Source organism: Notothenia rossii, assembly GCF_949606895.1.
Source record: "Notothenia rossii genome assembly, chromosome: 8".
NCBI lineage: Eukaryota > Metazoa > Chordata > Actinopteri > Perciformes > Nototheniidae > Notothenia > Notothenia rossii.
The window spans coordinates 10,293,173-10,312,711 of NC_136906.1; the positions used below are offsets into that span (position 1 = coordinate 10,293,173).

The 19,539-nt window shown below is 42.9% G+C and overlaps 1 protein-coding gene across 1 annotated transcript; it reads left to right on the forward strand.

The window, feature by feature from the left end:
* Positions 1-214: 214 nt before the first annotated feature.
* Positions 215-19,374, forward strand: xylt2 (xylosyltransferase II). The gene is made up of 11 exons (XM_079644506.1): positions 215-422; positions 4,632-5,172; positions 5,626-5,801; positions 8,423-8,625; positions 9,783-9,863; positions 10,202-10,418; positions 10,642-10,818; positions 13,973-14,229; positions 14,813-15,008; positions 15,656-15,989; positions 17,556-19,374. The coding sequence occupies exons 1-11, from the start codon at positions 249-251 to the stop codon at positions 17,876-17,878; spliced, it is 2,679 nt and encodes an 892-aa protein (XP_079500632.1). The 5' UTR covers positions 215-248; the 3' UTR covers positions 17,879-19,374.
* Positions 19,375-19,539: the final 165 nt, after the last annotated feature.

A 19,539-nucleotide genomic window follows, 5' to 3' on the forward strand; every position in this document is an offset into this window, starting at 1 on the left:
GAATAAGGTATTTTGCTCACATGACACGGTATACCATATACATGTATTACTATTATTATACATGAATACGACATTCATTTTCTTTGAAGGCGTCCCTTCAGCCAAACAACAACACAGAAATGATGACTTTCTAATTTCGTATAAGAAATACACAATATAAAGCCAGCTAATTAGAAGTTTTATTTTGAAGTGAAACTTTGCAGCAACCTGAGGATGGCGAGCGACACCGCGTGCACGCGCAGTTCAGAATGTGCCGTGCACGCGCTCCCCGTCCAACGGGAGTTGAAAAAATGGTGGCCAGCGCTCGAGTTCAGAAGCTGCTCCGACGATACAAACTAGCGATAGCCGCCGCGTTAACTATTCTCCTGGTCCAGGGGCTTGTGGTATGGAGTCTGAGAAGTCTGGAAGAGGGCGAGGCAGAGGTGAGTCCCAGTCTGTCCGGGGATTTCTGACACGACACTGATATGGTTGGATTTGTAATTGTAGCCGTTAGCGCTTAGCCTAGCTTCCCTATGTGTTATGATATAGTAACGATTAGCATGTTCTAGCTAATTTAGCAGTTTAGGGAACAGCGCCGCTCCGAAACATTTCAGTACAACTGGACCAGCCCTGTGTATCTGTCTTTATGTATTTATGTATATATGTCTATATGTCTGTTTGTCACCGAGTACCAGACTTATACAGCACTGTTTCCCAGGTTACATGCTCATATCTAAGAAATTAACGGTATTGATAGCAGGGGTTTAAAGTAACTCAGTACATTTTATTTAAGTATTACTTAAGTACTTTATTGACATATTTGTACTTGTATGTAATGCTCCTTTATACTTCTACTACACGCAATTTCATTGGCAATTATTGTACTTTTTACTCCACTCACAGTTACTTTGTACTTAAAACACATGATATGCTGATATTAGTATAAAGCAGTACTACTAATCTACACAGTATTTCAATCATTTGGTCGACTCTACATGAAGAGAATACAACACTAAAATCCTGTTACTTGAACATATACAAACAGGATACAATAATAACCATAATTCTCCACACTGGTGTTTGCCACTACATTTCATCTTGAGCCACTGTGATGATGGACAGCTTCACTAAACAGACCCACCATTCATAAACATGGGAGTTTAAAGGAGGTCTATGACGTGATGCAACCTTTTGAGAGCATGTGAGTCCATTATGATTCATTGATCATAAACAGATCATCAACATGAACCGGCTTACATGCGTCATATAGCTCTCCCAAGATACTCAGCATATGTTTTACTGTTTATTTATTTTATAGACACCAGAGGCCTTTCTCTTGGGGGGCTGCCCTGCCTATTTAAAATGTACTAAGCTTTGAGTCATACTAGGGCTGCTCGATTATGGCAAAAATCATAATCTCGATTATTTCTGTCAATAATTGATTTCAAGATTATTAAAAACGATTGTCCATTTACTTTGAAAACATGAATTTATTGGAGATTTTTTTTTTGAACAATATGTTTTTAACAGTTGATTACCCTGAACTTTAAGTATAATTCAACTGAAAAACCAATAAAAAAATATTAATTAAAAAAAAAATCGTTTTATTTTGATTACGTTGTTTTCGTAATCGTTGCAAGCCATAATCGTAATTGCGATTTAAAATACCATTAATTGAGCAGCCCTAAGTCATACCCAGATACTAAAAGTAGGGGAATACCCTAGGGATAAAGTCTACCAGTTGAGCAAAGAGTTGCCTTTACTTCTTACTGAAATCATGAAACCTGTCCACAGTGTGAAGCTTATCTCTGGGTCTCCCGTGCACACCTGGACTTACTACCCCGAGGCAGTACCTGTTCCCTTTCCCCCCTCCAAATGAGCTAAAATCAGTTTCTTAACAGATGTGTGACCCGGGGAGGAACTGTGCGCGTACAGGAGTAATGTTTTGAGGCACTCTGATCCTGATAGAGTCGCAGGAATGCAAGCTGAGTTGGAAAATATGCCGTCTCCCTATCATGATATAAAAAGCGGCGATGTGTATAATGTTCATCCCGACGTATATAGATTTCAGACCTGTGCCTGGAGGGAAGAGAAGGAAGCAGATGTAAATGCGGTGGCTACACTGGAGGAAGAAGTTTGACCCAGAGAGGGAAAAGAGGAATCGGTAGTGACAATGATGTCGACCGACTCACTTAACTGTGAGCTAAACCCTTAACATGAAGCTTATTCTCAGTAAATGACTCATGCAACCTTGGTGAAGTAATCCATTTCCGCTTGGACGCACTTTAACGTCACATTGTGGTGGAACGGGAAGTTTGACATGTCATTCATCTTATTGGAGACCAATGTTTCTTGTGATTTTAAATCCCCCGTTTGCATTATCCGCCTCCAGGCAAGTCATCTGGTGCACACTAGCTGAAACATGTTGAGCAGAGAGAGAGAGATATCTGTAGCTCACCTGTAAAAGTGCTGACATATGAACTTTCTAATCCTCAACACATAGTATTTGCTTTCCAACGCTTCAGGTTAAAGAAAAAACCTGCACTGATTATTGATTTTATTATTAATTCGACTTTCAATTTAGCTTCGTTTGAATAATTTCAAGTTGTAAATGGGTCATTCATTCCTAATGTGAACGCTGTGACACTGATGCTCAGCGTACATGTCAGCCTGACATGCAGCTATGTTGGCAGACATCTATGCAAATGTCAGCACATTCTGTGTTTGCAGGATCACATTTCAGGCTTGAAGAATGCATATTAATCATCATTTCAATCGCCCAACAGTGCATGTTCAGTCAGGGAGGCTTTCCAATGTGGGTAACATGAGCGAGACTCCGTGGTTTCCTCCATGCTCTTTGATCTCTGCGTTTACTCACATCTGCTCTAATCAGCGGCTCGCTGTGCACGTGTGAACACAGCCGCGTGCCTTCATATTTAAAGCCCTCGTAGAGAAGGGTGGAAAAGATTGTGAGGACAGAAGAAGACGAGGCTGTCATCTTTGTGTCACCCTCTGCTTGGATGTGCTATCCTGCAGAGCTGAGCCCGCGCTGCTGCTTCCTGCTTCAGCAGATGGCGGCGCTGATATGGTTTCACTCCACTTTAATTGGAAAGTAAAGAGGCGGCCTGGCTTGCCTTTGAATCAATCGTTTTTTTTGTTGAGATGGTGGTTAATTAAAAGCTGTGAAAACGAGTGATGAGGGAAATTGAAACATTAGCCCCCGCCGCATGCAACGTCTTCTGTGCGAGAACATTTAGTACAGCCTAAAAGTGTCTTGAGAATTTAAGCTAGCATAAGGCATTGAAGATGTTTTCATTAATTGAACAGCTATGAGCCGCCATAGAAAGAAGACATCTCACCACTGCTGGAGAAAATGTGAAATAGTCTTCAGGATTTTGAGAACAAAAGTTTTTATCATAATTATTGGGTTTCTTTGACAGGAATCCGAATTGTCTCATAAAGGAAACTCAATCTCTTTTCAAGTGACGTTAAGAACATCAGATTCCTGCCGAAAGCTTACGATAACCAGGTTACTCAAGTGCATGTAAACTCACTGAAAGAGGCTTGCACCGCAATGACTGGTATGCACCTGGGCTCCACAATGCCTCTCACTGTAATGGGTTTGAGAGTGCGCTGTGTTGGTTGGCAGCTGGTTTATTGCCACTATTTAATCTGGCTCCCTGTCCCACCACGCAGCACTGGTGCCCCTCCTGTTCCCACCGTTTACGGGCTGTCGCCATGCCAGCGGCGTGAAGCGGACTCGCCTGCGTTCTGCTATATCGTCTGACAGAGGCAGAAAGCTCTCAGCCCACTCACTTTCTTTTTCCCTTTTCTCCAAGTGCTCATTTTGAAGGGCCTTTTGTGTGATCCAGTAATCTACTGTGCCAAGGCTGTGATGCTGTTTGGCTAGCAGATTTTTTTTTTAAAAGGCTTAAGCACTGCGTTTCTTTTTAAATCCTTCCTTCCATTTCTGTAGGTGTGATATGAGCTCCTCCAGTAACACGGATTCTCTGTACTCTTGTATTCAAATTGTATGATACTCTTAGACATGGAAACTTTGGTGCTTAAGAAACCAAGGTTAATGGTGGTGGTGCATCTAACACCGTGTCCTCCCGTCATCAACCTGCCACTAAACTGAAACGTTTATAAAAGGTACATTTTCTAGCTTTTATTTATATTGACTTCAATTTTCTAAAGAAGGAAACTATTACATAAAACATCCTTTCTTATTTTCACTGAACCATAACTATGACAAACGCTTTCTCGACTTGAGTCTCCTTCGGGGATGTTACAGCCAAGAAACTCAGTTATTTGACACTTGACATTTTACACACACACACACACACACACACACACACACACACACACACACACACACACACACACACACACACACACACACACACACACACACACACACACACACACACACACACACACACACACACACACACAGCTAAAAATAACCCAGGTCAGAGAAATGAAGTAAACACATCCTTCCCTCCAGGGCTGTTGTTGTGTTATTGTTTGACCTTACTTCCTCCCTGGATGTGAATCGACGCCTCCTCCCAGTAGTGTTTGTCCCAGATGTTATTAAAGCAATACATCTGGATTTGAAATACATTTTTATTTTTCTTCTCCTCTCTCTTCAGAAAAAAACACGGCGGTCTAAGCTGCCTGACCACAACAGCCAGGACCCCAAGAGAGACCCGGCTCTTTGGGAGAAGCAAAACTCTTTGTCGGGGCGGGACCGGGGCCGATGGAGCGGCCGGTCGGAGAGGACGGGGGGCACGGCCGCCAGCGCACTGAGGAGGGGAACCAACCGCAGAGGAGAGAAGCCCAGCGTCAGGGTGAAGGCTCATCAGAACCGGGGGGTAACGGGACCCGGGTTAGAACACGCCGTCGTCCATGACCCGTCCAGCAGCCGTAACTTCAGCGAGACCAGAGGAGGCGCAGACGGGATGGCGAAGGTTCCGGCCGCCGCCATGCTCGGGGAGCCGGGCAGCGTGGACGGGGCGCACCAGCCCAGCAGCGACTTTGTGCCCAAATGTCACATCACGGGCAAGGACGCGCTGTCCGCCCTGCATCGCGCCGGGTCGCAGCAGTGCCGGCAGGAGATCGCCAACATCGTGTGTCAGCATCAGGCCGGGGAGCTCATGCCAGGCGCACTCCCTCAGTTCTGCCCTCAGCTCGGTAAGAACTTCTGAACAGATAACTCTGAGGTCCAGACAGAATACTTGATACATTTTTACCCTCTGAGAGATTTACAATCAAAATAATTCTCAATAGCTAATTTTCTTGTTTCACATTCTCTGAATTCTGTAGTTTGTTTTCCAAATCTTGTTGTTAGAAGCAACCAAGAAACCGTAATGTGTATTTATTTTCTTAATACATTAAATAGGGTATAGAGATCGCATTGAGAGCAAAACAATAGAGACACACACCTCTGGTTTGTTCATGTGTGGGAATCTTTGTTACAGGAAAAACTATAGGATGGAAACAAGGGCAAAACAAAGCTATACTTTTCACACATTTGCTTTTATTCAACCTCGGTTGAACGGTCTTTCTCAGCTCCTAAAATATTATTCTTCTTAGCGCTCCACATCCCACAGTCAGTCCTTTTATGTCTCCACCCTCTTTCCACAGGTATATCTAATCAGGTGCAGTCCGTTGGCGAGCTGGACAACAGCCTGCTGGAAGTGGAGAACCCGGTCAGAGTGGCGTTCGTGCTGATGGTCCACGGCCGTGCTGTACGGCAGCTCAAGCGCCTCATCAAAGCCATATATCACCAAGACCACTTCTACTACATCCATGTGGACAAGGTAAGCCCTAAAAGCACCTCACAGTGCCGCTGCATTATATCAAATAAGCTTACTGACAAAGCATTATATGTTTTAATAAAAATCAATATTCAATAGTCCGTATTCCCCCCCACAAAAATCACCTTTTATTGAAGTTGAGGATTTAGTTTTGTTTTTTAAATGTTATTACGTCGTGTTTTATAACAGGCATTCAATGCTCCATTTTGAAAAAGAAATAGAAGCTTGAATAAAAAATGTGGTACAGACCCGCCTGAACAAATGTTGACTAGCTGACAGTATTGTTAATTTATACTGAGACGACACATTGGAGGGTGTAATTGGGAACCGGCTTGCTTGGAGCGCACTAGACTGAGCTCTTGAAAGCTTTTACCGGCTAGGTCTTCTTGCATTATGAAGGTTAAATATATCCCGTGGGTCTCACAGTGTGGTAAAGGGGATTAGCCCGGATAGAGTAAAGTGTGGTTATTCTTAGCAGAGGAAAGAGTCTGCTATCATGTGCAGCTAGAAGACAGAAGACTAACGGCTGAGTGGTGATTCTGAGGCTCAGACCTCAGGTGAGTTCAGCGCAGAGAAAGCAGAGACACCTGTCGACAGTGCACCTGTGCAGCCGGAAAGGTTGCTCCTTCCCGGGGTGTTGCTCTGTTCTGCTGCCAAGACGGAGAGAGGCTTACCAGAGGCAGTGATGAATAAGTACGCACCACAGAAACAGCCTTAGACAACCTCACCTCATTTCTCTTGGAGGGAAGGGCCAGCAGAGAGATGAGGCTGTAAAGCAGGGCAGAATGTACTGGAGGCAGTGGAGCACACGTGAGGGCTGTGACTTTAGGGCTGTCACGCTGGTGTCTCCTTTATTAACACACCCACAGATTATTGCAGTGACTTTCTGGTCTTAATTTAAGAGTGGTCAGCAAGTGTGACTTTTTATTCATTACGGGTCGGAGACAGTGACACATTGTTTGTGCTTCACTGAACAAAACGATCTGACTTCATGTCGCTGAACAAAGTTAAATTTTTTCTTAAATTGCTCATTTATCGCTTCAGGGACTTTTTAAGTCGTACTCATTCGGAAAAGTGGCTGCTTGTTAATTACTTTGTACTTAATCAAATTTAGATCTAAAGGGAAATAAAAATATATTCATTAAAGTGAAGTACAGTGCATCCCTTATATCCCTTCACAGAACTAAAGAATGCTTTAAAAAAGGTTTAATGAGATGATGGAATCAAAGCTGAACTGTCTAACACAAAAAGGCACACATGCTGAAAACCCAACCCCAGCAGGGGGTCTGGGGGGAACCTCCCCCAGGACATTTTTAGAAATACTAACATATAAACTACGCATTCTGGTACACTCTGAGAAGAAAATAAATAAATCTATTACTAGCCGACATATTGATAATATGTTATGACATTGTTTGTTTTTCACTTTGTTCTGAAGCTGAACTTGCTGCTCCTCACAGGGAGAAGAGCAAAGAGGAGATAGTCTGTGTGACTTACTTTAAATTGTGGGTAAGGGTAGATAGCTCGCATTGTTCTGTGACCTGTCAATCATCAAACCGGGGGTCATATTTCATCATGTGTTCATTTTGATCTGAAGTTGTACCCATGGATGTATAAAGAATAGTTCTACTGCAAAGTTATTCTCCGTGGGGACTTCCGGCAACCATCTTGATTCTGATTGGCCAGAAGACTCGAAAAAACATCAGCAAAGATGTTCTATTGAGAAGATGATCACTACGTGACAGAAGTTTTCAAAACCGTTTATGGTCTCCAGTACTTCCAGTCCAACGCCTACTGCCTACACAGCGTTAGAAAGTCGTTAGACATTTTTTTCAAAACGGGTCGCGACCCACTTTTGGGTCACGACCCACCGGTTGAGAACCACTGTTCTAGAACATAATTAGCTGATTATCAACATTGAACATAATTGTTAGTTGCGACCCTTATCGGTTTTGTATAAAAAAGTCTAACATTTTACAAATGCAGGGGTTTGGTCCCCATGTGGAGGACCCAGGTTCAAATCCATCTGTCACCCCTTTAATCACTGTCACATTTGGAATGGTTGTCCAATTACATTTTTTTTTTTTTAAAGAAGCAATTTATTAAAAGTTAGTTTTTAGAAGTCCAACACAATGTTTTTAAATGTGTCATCAATCCAAAACACAAGTTCAGTTTTATGTGACATTAATCCGAGAGAAGCAGGACTCCTTATATTTTAATTGGGTAGAAACTTTTATATTTTGGAAACATTTTTACAAACACTTTAATGATTGATGGAATATGAAAACATTTCTATTAAATTCTGCTGATAAACTTGGAACTGCATAACGCTGGACTTAACTCTTTGACCTTTCTCGTTCCTCCCCTCTTTAAGCTCAGTTCTGTCTAACTTTCAGAAGAGAATATGATACAAAGCTAAACTAACCATCCCAATGTTCTCTATCCATCGTCATGGTGTCCCACATCACTGTTCTTCTGCATAGATCAAAGTCTCTTTCAACTGGAGCCAGAATTGTGTGGTGGTCTTGGCACAGCTGAATACCTGCGGGAACAGCATTACACTTGTGCTGCAGAGACACAGTGTTCCCTCATTGTAACTGCTCAACCTGCTTTGAATCCTCCAGCGCTCGGGCTACCTGCATCGGGAGGTGCTGCAGATCGCCCAGCAGTACCCCAACATCCGCACCACACCCTGGAGGATGGTCACCATCTGGGGAGGGGCCAGCCTCCTGAAGGCCTACCTGCGCAGCATGCAGGACCTGCTCAACATGCTGGACTGGAAGTGGGACTTCTTCATCAATCTGAGCGCTACAGATTTCCCCACCAGGTCAGCAGAGTAACAGCGCCGTGTTAGTGTGGAGGAACGGAGTCACAGAGTGGAGAGTAGAGTTTCCCAACGGCACATAAGATGATTGCTAGTGTTTAACCACGGATGAATTATGTCCTTAGAGTCCACAACTTAGTTATGTAACTTCCATAGTCCGCTGCAGAGTCCTCGCGTATCCCTGCAGAGTTTTCTGCTTTGGGAATTGAACCTCAATGTGGTTAAAGATCGGCCCCAACTCCACAAAAATGTTTCCAGTGCAAATACTTGTTTTCTGCATCCTCCTGTCTTGACAATGTTTCCAGTTTGTGTTCAGTGAATATCAGAGTTGCCTTTTTCATGGTGGCTTAAATCTTTCAATTCTGCATGGGCATTTGATTCCTTCACAGACTGACTGTAACATGAGCAGCTGCCATGGCATATGCCAGATAAAAGGAATGGTCTGGTAACAGCATTAAATGGATTGTTTTATTCGCTGAATCAGAGCTGGCAGTAAATATTCTTCTTTGTTGCTGTTCAGCTTTTGCTGGATCTCGGGGGCTGCTATGATTGATTGGATGCACCCAGACAATGCTCTGTCAATCACATCCTGTCCACAGTGCCTCATTTCATTTTTCCTTTTCCATCAACACAACGTTACAGTGTTTGTTCAAAACGATTAACAATAGCTGCTATTTATAAAAAGAGTATATACGACAATAAAGCTCACGTCACGTCGTGTCACGTGACTTGAATTTTGAATTGAGCCATCCCTTTATAGATACTATCTCTCTTTTTAGAGAGCCGGATCATTTGGCTCGGCTCACTAAGAAGAACCGGCTTCTTAACGGTTCTTCATTTTTACCAGTTCACCAATCCCACCAGACTCCTTCGCCCGACCAACAGAGGGATGTCCTTGCCCTTTTTCCTTTTCGTTATTTCAATCGATAAAAACTCGATCTTCTCTCGAATTATTCATTTTTGTGGACGCCCTCGGCTCGAGGTCAGGGCGTTCCGAGCTGAATAAGGGCGTCAAATGACGGCAAGGCGCCCCCCTGGCGGAAACGCTGCCCTATATGTATTATCAGACCACATTTTCCAAAGAAACATCTAAACATCTGTCTTCTTCTTTGACCTCTCCTCTCCTTTCCTTTCCTTCTCACCTGCTCACCCTCCTGCAGGACGAATGATGAGCTGGTGTCGTTCCTCTCGCAGCAAAGAGACAAGAACTTCCTCAAGTCCCATGGGAGAGAAAACGCCCGGTGAGTTTGCCAGACGTTAAGACACAGACCAGCGCAAACACACACTAGGTTGACGATTTGTATCTTAACTTAATAAACTGCAATAAAGGGAAAGGGATAGCTTTGATTTAATGTCAGAAATGTGAAGTAACTCGGAGGTAAATGATGCTTGGGGGGGGGAGCAATTAAACCTAATGCTGTTGATATCGAACAAGAGGCAAAAAGCAGCATGACGAAGTGGTTCTTCAGATGTTCTTTATTACACCGTGGACAGAAATGGTTATTTTAGTCGTTTACTTTGATGAATGCTGCAAAGAGCTCTCAAACGCATCAATTCAAGCTGTGCTTCTGTCTTTAAGGTTTATTAAGAAGCAGGGCCTGGACCGCCTCTTCCACGAGTGTGACAACCACATGTGGCGTCTGGGCGAGCGCAGCATCCCAGAAGGCCTGGAGGTCTCCGGCGGATCTGATTGGTTCGCGCTCACCCGCCGCTTCGTGGAGTACGTCATCAACTCCCAGGATGCCTTGGTGTCCGGGCTGAAGCAGTTCTATACCTACGCTCTGCTTCCCGCTGAGGTAAGTCGACCTCAGGTGGGGTGTTTATCTCCGGAGACGAGACAGCCTGATACACAAGTCTGTCTCACACTTCCCCCGTCAATTCCGCCGCGGAGATAATGTAATACTTTAAGCTCTCAGAGAAGGGTTCACAGGGAGCAGCGGTTTGTTGTTTGGGGTTAGAGAGGGCGTGACCTTTTTCACTTTAGACTCAGTGGATATAAACGGTTTGTTCTCTCCCCAGTCCTTCTTCCACACGGTGCTAGGGAACAGCCACATGTGCGACACCCTGGTGGACAACAACCTGCGCGTCACCAACTGGAACCGCAAGCTGGGCTGCAAATGTCAGTACAAACACATCGTGGACTGGTGCGGCTGCTCGCCCAACGACTTCAAGCCTCAAGACCTCATCAGGATCCAGGTGAGAGGGATGGCTGCAGAACAAAAGCTCATCTATTTCTGTCTATTTTGACGTAGCTTGTCGTTTCCCAGTCTCATGTATAGTCACCATTGGCCTGTACTAAATAATAATATTGGTTATATTTTGGACGTTTGAATTCTTAATCTGAATGCAGCATCTTTTTTTATCTTTTTAAACCCGATATTTCTGGACAAAGATTTGCATATACTAATTAGGCTCGGGCGGTATGACGGTATTACGGTATACCAGGGTATTTCGAAATCCCGTCGGTATGATTTTCAATACCGTGACGTCACAGACTGTGCGCCAAATCACAGATGCGTTTCATTCTATTACACTGACACGGAGTTTTGACAGGGACGACATTGGTTGTAATGCACAGCACGCGCCAGCAGAGGGCAGGGGAGGGCAGTCCGTCTTTCCCGCTCTCAGAGCTCAGCACACGCAGAGTTGGTTGTCTACACACAGGAGGACGCAATCGATACGGGGGAAAACCCGCTTCAGTGGTGGAAAGTAAATGAGACACGTTTACCGTTGCTGTCCATGGTGGCCCGCAAATACCTCTGCATATGTGCGTCAAGTGCAGCGTCTGAGCGTATTTTCAGCACCGCAGGGAACACGGTGACACCACAACGCGCAAAAATAAAGCCAGACAAAGTTAATAAGCTTGTCTTTTTAGCAAAGAACCTAGATTGAGGTCCGCGAGATAGATGCGCCAAATATGAAATTGATTTGCCTTTTCATATTCGGCTACAAACCATATGCCTGCTTGTAGGCTTACATTTTTTGTTGAAGTTATTCAGCCTTTTTATCAGGCGCCGGCCGACGGGCCAAGTTAAGCTGTCCTTATAGCCTAAATGATTTCCAGTTGTAGCCTAGTTTATTACATTTATGCCATTGATTTATTGTTTTTATATTAGGCTACAAACCGCCCTATTTATAGGCTAAGGGGATTTCATTTTTAATTATGGCCTAAGTTTAAGTTATTCAGCCTTTTTATTTGTATAATTAAGCGGGCCCTATTTTTCTATCTTGCTTGTTCAGCCAAAAGTGCCATTTGTACTATTTTTCCCTTATTAATAGGCAAGTAATTTTCATTCTCCGTTGAGAACATTTGAACATGTGTGTGCATGTGTGTAAATAAAGTTATCTGAAACATATAGAAGTTGCAACTGTGCTTTATTGATCGAAAAATTTGACTAATTTATTACAACGGGGAAAAAAATCAAATGAAACGAATTTATTACCACAGGGATGATTTAAGACCTATATTATGTACACTGTGCATACCATATACGATATGGCATATCCAATATCTTTTTTTTTAATTCTTTATGTATGATGATATATTGTTAACTTAGCTCACAATGGAAACAACGTCGGACATCTACAAACGCGTCCTGTTTCCGATCTCAAAATGTGCCATTTGCACAATGTGTCATGTATGCAGCCCTTGTTTTGCACTTGCGCGCACGTCGCGGCACTTTGCGAGCGTCTACCAGCTCGGGCTGCATTTTACACCGAACATATAATATACCGTTCGAAACATCTATTTGCCGCCGTTCGAACGCCACCTCACTCAAGTCGACCCAAGTCATACCGTCATATACCGTATACCACGGTATGATGTCAGCAAGGTATGACGGTATGAACAAAATGATACCGCCCAAGCCTAATACTAATATAATTACTGTTCTACTATTTGTAGAATTAATTTTCCAGTGGTTGCTCCCTATTAGTGGGCACAGGCAGCCATGTGACAAAGCAGCTTACCCATTAAGTTATTAATAACTAATAGAAACTGTAACGATAATCTTCCACCATTGCTTTCCCTTAATCAAACACACCCACATAGCTAACGCCATGCTGGTAGTCCTTTATAATAGGGCTGTCAAATGATTACAATTTTTAATCAGATTAATCACAGCTTAAAAATGAATTAGTCATGATTAATCACCATTCGAACTATGTCCAAAATATGCCATTTCTTTATGTATGTTGTTGTGGGAATGGAAAGATAAATGAAAGAAGGCGGATATATCGATTTAACATACAGTATGTATGTTTATTATAACATTGTTCTGTGTGTCAAAATGAAAGACAGCCCACGCACCTATTAATCATCAAACCTTGGGGTCTTATTTCATTTCGGGTTGATTTCTATCAACACGTAATGTTGTATCGATGTATATAGATGTACTACAGCAAAAGTATTCTCCGGCAGGACTTCCTGCAACAACACCACGCCGTTATCTTGATTCTGATTTGCCAGAAGACATTATCAAAGATGTTCTATTGAGAAGACGATCACTACTTGCCAAAAGTTTTCAAAACCGTTTCTAGTCTTCTGTATTTCCAGACAAGTGGCTCCTGAAATCAATCTTACTAACTGCTGTCAGTGCAATTTGCTCGGCGCGAGTTGGCGGACTTTATTTTGCTTAATTTAACATCATTTTTCATGGTGGGGCTAAGGTGGGGCTAAGCCATTTCTTGGTATGGCTGTAGCCTATCCCAGCCATACCCTGGCGCTGCCACTGGTGGGATGTATGGGGCGGGCCATTCTGCGCATGCGTTAAATGCGTTAAATACTTTAACGCAATGAATTCAAAAAATTAATTACCGCCGTTAACGCGATAATTTTGACAGCATTACTTTATAATAATAATAATAATACATTTATTTAGTATAGCCCCTTTCACAGAAATACAATTCACAAAGTGCTTCGCAAGAAAGAACAAAAGTAAAAATGAAGTCCTCAGAAACATGAATACAACAACATATGTGTATTTATGTTGACGAAATTGAAGAGTAATATCGTTAAATAACGTTAATCTAGTTTGAACTCTTGAGGTTTTAAAAGTAGATTTTTCGAAGCTCCATTCAAACACCTTAATAGAAGCTTTGAATGTAAATATTGACCCCAATATCTTAGCTGCCGTCGGCTATAACATCTCGTAATCACAAACAGCTGCGGTCGTCTATGCCGTCAATTTCAAACGGCTGGTTCAAATAAATGAAATAATAGCAAGCACTAACAACAAAGGATTATAATATTCAAATATATCAATCTATACATTTTAACATATGGCTGCTACATTGACATTTGCCACAGCCTCAAAGACTTCTTTCTGTTATTCTTTGTTTTCGTCCACAGCAACTGACCCGTCCGACGTTCTTCGCCCGCAAGTTTGAGTCCTCGGTGAACCAGGAAGCCATCGACATCCTGGACACGCACCTGTACGGCCAGTATGCTCCGGGCACCACGGCGCTGAAGGCGTACTGGGAGAGTCTGTTTGAGACGGAGGACGGCCTGGCCGCGCTCAGCGACGCAGCGCTCACCGCGCACACGGCTTTCTTTCGTCTCGGCCTGAGGAACCTGCTGACCCCTCAGAGCGCGGTGGACGCCTGCAGGTCCGTCTCTGCTCCATCTTCGAGGATCCATAAACATATAACAGTTTTATGTCTTGACTTAAAGTTCCCCTATTATACTGTTTTTCATCAGTATTATAGGTCTCAGATATATACAAAACATGTCTCTGAAGCTCCAAACACCAAACGGATCATTGTAGCATCCCATAATCCCCTCTGTTTCAGCCCTGTTTCAAAAGTGCTGATTCTCTGTCTGTTACTTTAGATGAAAATAAGGAACCCCTCCCCACGCCCCTCTGAGAGATATTTGGTTAGAAAGAACACAATGGTGCTCTAGGAGGAGATTCAGGTGATAAGGTGGGGGGTTACCTTGGTTGGTGATTGGCTAATGGTTACACAAGCCAAAAAATCGTTATGACATCACAAAGTGGCCAAAATCTGATCAGCTCATTTTCAGACAGGTTTTTATATAAATGGATCAAAAAGTGAGAGAATCTTTTTTCCTGAGACTTTCAGAGGGGACACAAGTTGATGTAGAAAAGAAATGAAAAAGTGTATTTTGCATAATAGGTCCCCTTTAATCAATAATCTCTTCATGTGTGATTTCTCTTTCCTCTCTCTGCAGGTTTGAACCAGTCGGCTACCCTCTGTCAGTACACGTGTACTTCTATGACGACCGTTTCCAAGGATACCTGATTCGTCAGGAGGTCCAGGCCGCGGGGACAAAGGTCAGAGAGACGCTGGAGATGTGGGCGGTGCCTCAAGCTACGCTCGTCCTGCAGTCAAACCTGAAGGAGTTTGAAAGGCTCAAGAATCTGGAGGTCAGTGGTATTCTTGTCTGAAAAAAGATCTTCATTATCAGTAAAGGTTATGTCTTTTAAATATCAAGGGAGAAGAAGAAAGAAAAAGAAAACTGCTTTATAGGAAGATTCTCTTGCCGATACAAACCAATTAGGGTGCTTTATCACGGCTTGATGTGACCAAAACTGGACTTTGAAGCTTAATTAAAATATGTTAATTTTGGGGAGACTAGTTTAGAACATATCCTCCCTCCTTGTCTTCTGATCATATATGAAAGTCAAAAATGTAGGAGAAGTTTTTTTGCTGTATGTCATAGGGTTGCTCAATTAATCGTATTTTAATCGCAATTATGATTTTGACTTGCAACGATTATCAAAACAACATAATCGAAACAAAACATTTATTTATTTATTTTACTTTTTTTTTTTTTTTTTTCAGTTGAATTATACTTAAAGTTCAGGTTAATCAACTGTTAAAAACATACTGTTCAAATTTATTTTTTCAATAAATGGATGTTTTCAAAGTTTTTAATAATCTTGATATCAATTATTGACCCAAATAATCGAGATTATGTTTTTTGCCATAATCGAGCAGCCCTACTATGTCACATGGCCTGTTTTTATTTGAGGGCTTATTTACAGATACATTCCGTCTTCCCTCCCTGCAGATCGGCACAGAGTGGGATCCTAAAGAGAGAATCTTCCGTAACTTTGGCGGCCTCATCGGGCCTCTGAGCGAGCCGCTGGCGGTGCAGAAGTGGGCGCGGGGTCCCAACCTCACGGCCACCATCGTGTGGATCGACCCGGCTCGGGTGGTGGCGGCGTCCTATGACATCACGGTGGATGTGGATGCAGAATACACGCAGTACAAGCCCCCGCTGCAGCGCCCCCTGCGGCCCGGTACCTGGTCCGTGCGCATGTTGAAGCAGTGGGAGCTCGTGGCCGAGGTCAGCTTCCTCGTCATGCCGCTGACCTTCAAAGACAAGGAGCCGCTGCGCAAAGGTGAGGCGATGATTCCACATTATGTCAGTTTAAAGGATTAAAGCTGTTGTCGCCGTTTTAGATATTTCTTTATATTAGACAATTCCTATAAAAGACCATAACAAACAATGCATTAGCCCCTAAAAACGTGCAGACATCCTGACTCTACTGCAGGGGTGTCAAACTCAAATACACAGTGGGCCAAAATAAAGAGATGGGTTCTCGTCGAGGGCCGGACTGGTTCAATGTTTATTGCAAAACTTATTGAAATGAACTTCTTGCACAGATTAAACCTGGAACTAATAAAGCTTAAATTATTGCCTATAAAAACAACATTAAATAATCAGTTGCATTCATTTCTTATGGCTCTATCTGCAGCTTTTCCAGAGTCATTTCTTATGATTACATTTTTCCACAGGCCAACAACAGCTTCAAAAAAACTATTTCCCTCAAAGAAGAAAACAAACATGCCCTGTTGTCTCAAGATAAAAAGTGCAGAAGGAAACATCCATGTAAACTCAGTTTGCTGCTGTGATGCTAGTTCAAGCCAGATACTTGGCATCTCATCTTGGGTGCAAGTTCATCAATGTTTGGGGTCAGGCTCTGAGCTGAGGAGATCCTCAGGATTGAGTGAAGGTGTGCGTGCAATATACCGGCGGGCCAGATCTAATAGGAATTAAACATTATGGTGCGGGCCGAAATTAAATCCAAGGGCCAGATTTGGCCCCCGGGCCTTGAGTTTCACACATGTGTTCTACTGCATCTGTGGCACTCAGCCCCAAGCCCCATTTTTTTAAAATGTGAACAAAATGGGTCACAAATACATCATTTAGATTTAAAAATCAGCAGCACACAGCAGTTTAGGATTTTCAGAAAACATGTTGGTATTTCCCTGTTATTTAACAAAAACCTTCTGGGAGTTATTAAGTCTACTACAAGAGAACTAAGTTTGATTAACTCTTTAGCAGGGGGTCCGCGGGGTCTTAAAAAGTATTAACAGTTGATCAATCAATGTAGCGAAAATGAAGGCTATTAAAAAGTATTAAATGGCATTTTCCAATGTATTACATTTTGTAGCTTGTTTTCAATAAGTATATAAATTGTCCAAAGACGTTGTATTCTAAAGTTTGCGTCCAAATGGTTGGAAGATAAGGAGGAAGGACAATCAATTCTGTATATAGTCAATGTGAGGTAAAGTGTGTCGCCAAAGTAACCGGTTAAAACTCCAAGTGGCGATGGGGTCTTAAAATGTATGGAAAGGGTCTTAAAAAAGTTCTTAAAAGGGATTTCATCTGAATTCAGGATTCCTGCATACACCCTGTTTAACATAAAGTAACCAAGTAACTAATATAATAAGGACCAGTGGACCCATGACTTTGTCAAGTTAACCTACAAAATCACCTGCAAAGCTAGACCGTGAGACATTACGTCACAGTTTCTGTGTAGGCTTTAGACCCGTTAGACCCGTTAGACCCGTTAGACCCCCAAATGTAAGTTTAAAATCTAAACTTATTTTGAAAGTTCCATTGAATCTATTAAATGTATTTGCCCATTTTGAATGTCTCTTTGTCTCCGAATCCTCTCCAGAAGAGGACAGCTGGCTCCACGCAGGCCCCCCAGGCGACCTGTACCTGGAGCAGAGCTTCCAGCAGCTGAGCTCCGTGCTGAAGCTGCCCCCCCGAGAGCCGGCGGCCCAGGAGGCGCAGCGCAGAGCCCAGCTGGTGGGGCGGCCCCTCCAAGCCTGGGTGGACAGCAGCATCAAAAACTTCTGGGTCACGGGCGGTCTCTGCGCCCCACAGACTTCCTCCTGCCCCGCGGTGGGACTCTGCTCCAAAACCTCCTGGAGCTCCATGTCTCCGGACCCCAAGTCTGAACTGTGCCCGGTGAAAAGTGACGGGAGGATCAGGTAGCGCCCGCACAGGAGAGACTGTGGACGGAAACTCAAACTCAAACACAGGCACATACACAGACGACTCCCTGCACTGAGGACCCTCTCAGTGACGGGCTGATAGGAAAGTGACTGCGGGAAATTTGCACATTTCACAGGACTCGTGTGGTTGTTTGTTGAATGGTTATATTTTAATGGCACACAGTTTGTCAGTCGGGGTCGGAAAAAAAATCCTCTGCGCATGTTTCATCGGGAACTCAACAACCTCTTCATTTCAAAGGGGAATGAAACCTTTTATGCTTATTTATTTTAAAGCATTCATGCGTGAGGCAGATGAAGTGCACTTTACTGTAAGACTGTAATGTTACACAGAGGTCGCTTGGTTACAGCACAAGGAGTCCGAAAAGATCCCATCACTTTTATTTAACAGGAGACCCCTGTAGACACCTGAGACCCCCCCACACCCCCCCACCTGCACAGACACATCACTAAATGACCTGAATAAGGAAACGATAAGGAAAGAGCTAGTAGTGGGATTTTAGTTCTGATTAATGTGACATATCATTTTTTTAACATGTTATTTTTTTTATGTATTTTAGTTTATTTCAACTGGCATTAAGGTGTTAAGTTGTCTTTGATGCCCGTTGTTGCAAGAAAAAGCCACTCTATTTTTTTTTTTTTGTATTAAAGGAAGTGCACAACAGCTGCATCATCAAGGCCGCAGAGAGCCAGGTACAAAACATGAACTTCAGAGCAACGAGAAACTCCAGCTATTGGGTCTTAAGATGTTGTGTTAAATGTGGTATTTCAAGTTTATTATTGTGTCATTTTTGGCTCCAGATTTCTTTTAAACTCAATCCAACTTGTAAAAATGTATTCAAGTTTGAATGAATAGTGTTGTTTGCCTTGTTACCCAGAGTTTTCTGAGGAGATTGATCCTACTTCCTGTTGGGTAAAGGATTACAACGAGGCTAGCCTGGCTTCAAAACGTCCATCTTTTCTTTTAAATGTTATGCTTTTTAAATTACAAACGTGGTTAGACACATTATGTTTTACCTCCTGCGTTATATGCAGTGTTTATCACGTCTTGGTTTGGGTCACAAGTTGGTATTATTTCAACTCATGAGGTGTATTTCATTTCAACCAAAACTGTTTCTCTGTTTTACGTGACGAAGAGAATCTGAGCTGCCTTCAGTTAGTGGGAAGATGAATTGTTTACTACGTGATAGAAGCTTCCAGAAACGTGCAATGACTGAGACCCCCTGTCTGTGTGCATTTTTAAACCATTTGAAATGTTCTTCAATAATAGTTGGCCACCATATGAGTTTTCAAGTGACCTTGTTTACTTTACACAGTACCGTTGCTTCAGTGAAGCCTCAGATGTATGGACACAAAGAGAGCATATGTTATTTTTCTATACTGTTTTGAGAGGAGAGTGTGTGTTGTCCGTTCATCTCCAGTGCTCTGTTAAACTATTAAAAACTGCTGTCTAATAATGTTGTACTGACAGTCCCAGATCCTCAGTGTCGTCGGAGCAGACTTTGTGTTATTTAGTGCGGCGGTGACTCAGCCTGACTCTGGTCGCCTCGAGAAGAGCTCACAGACATCCCACTGATGACTCATCAGAAACATCTGCGCTTTTTCCTGATGCGCTTTTATCATTTTGAACCTCTCCTTTTAGTC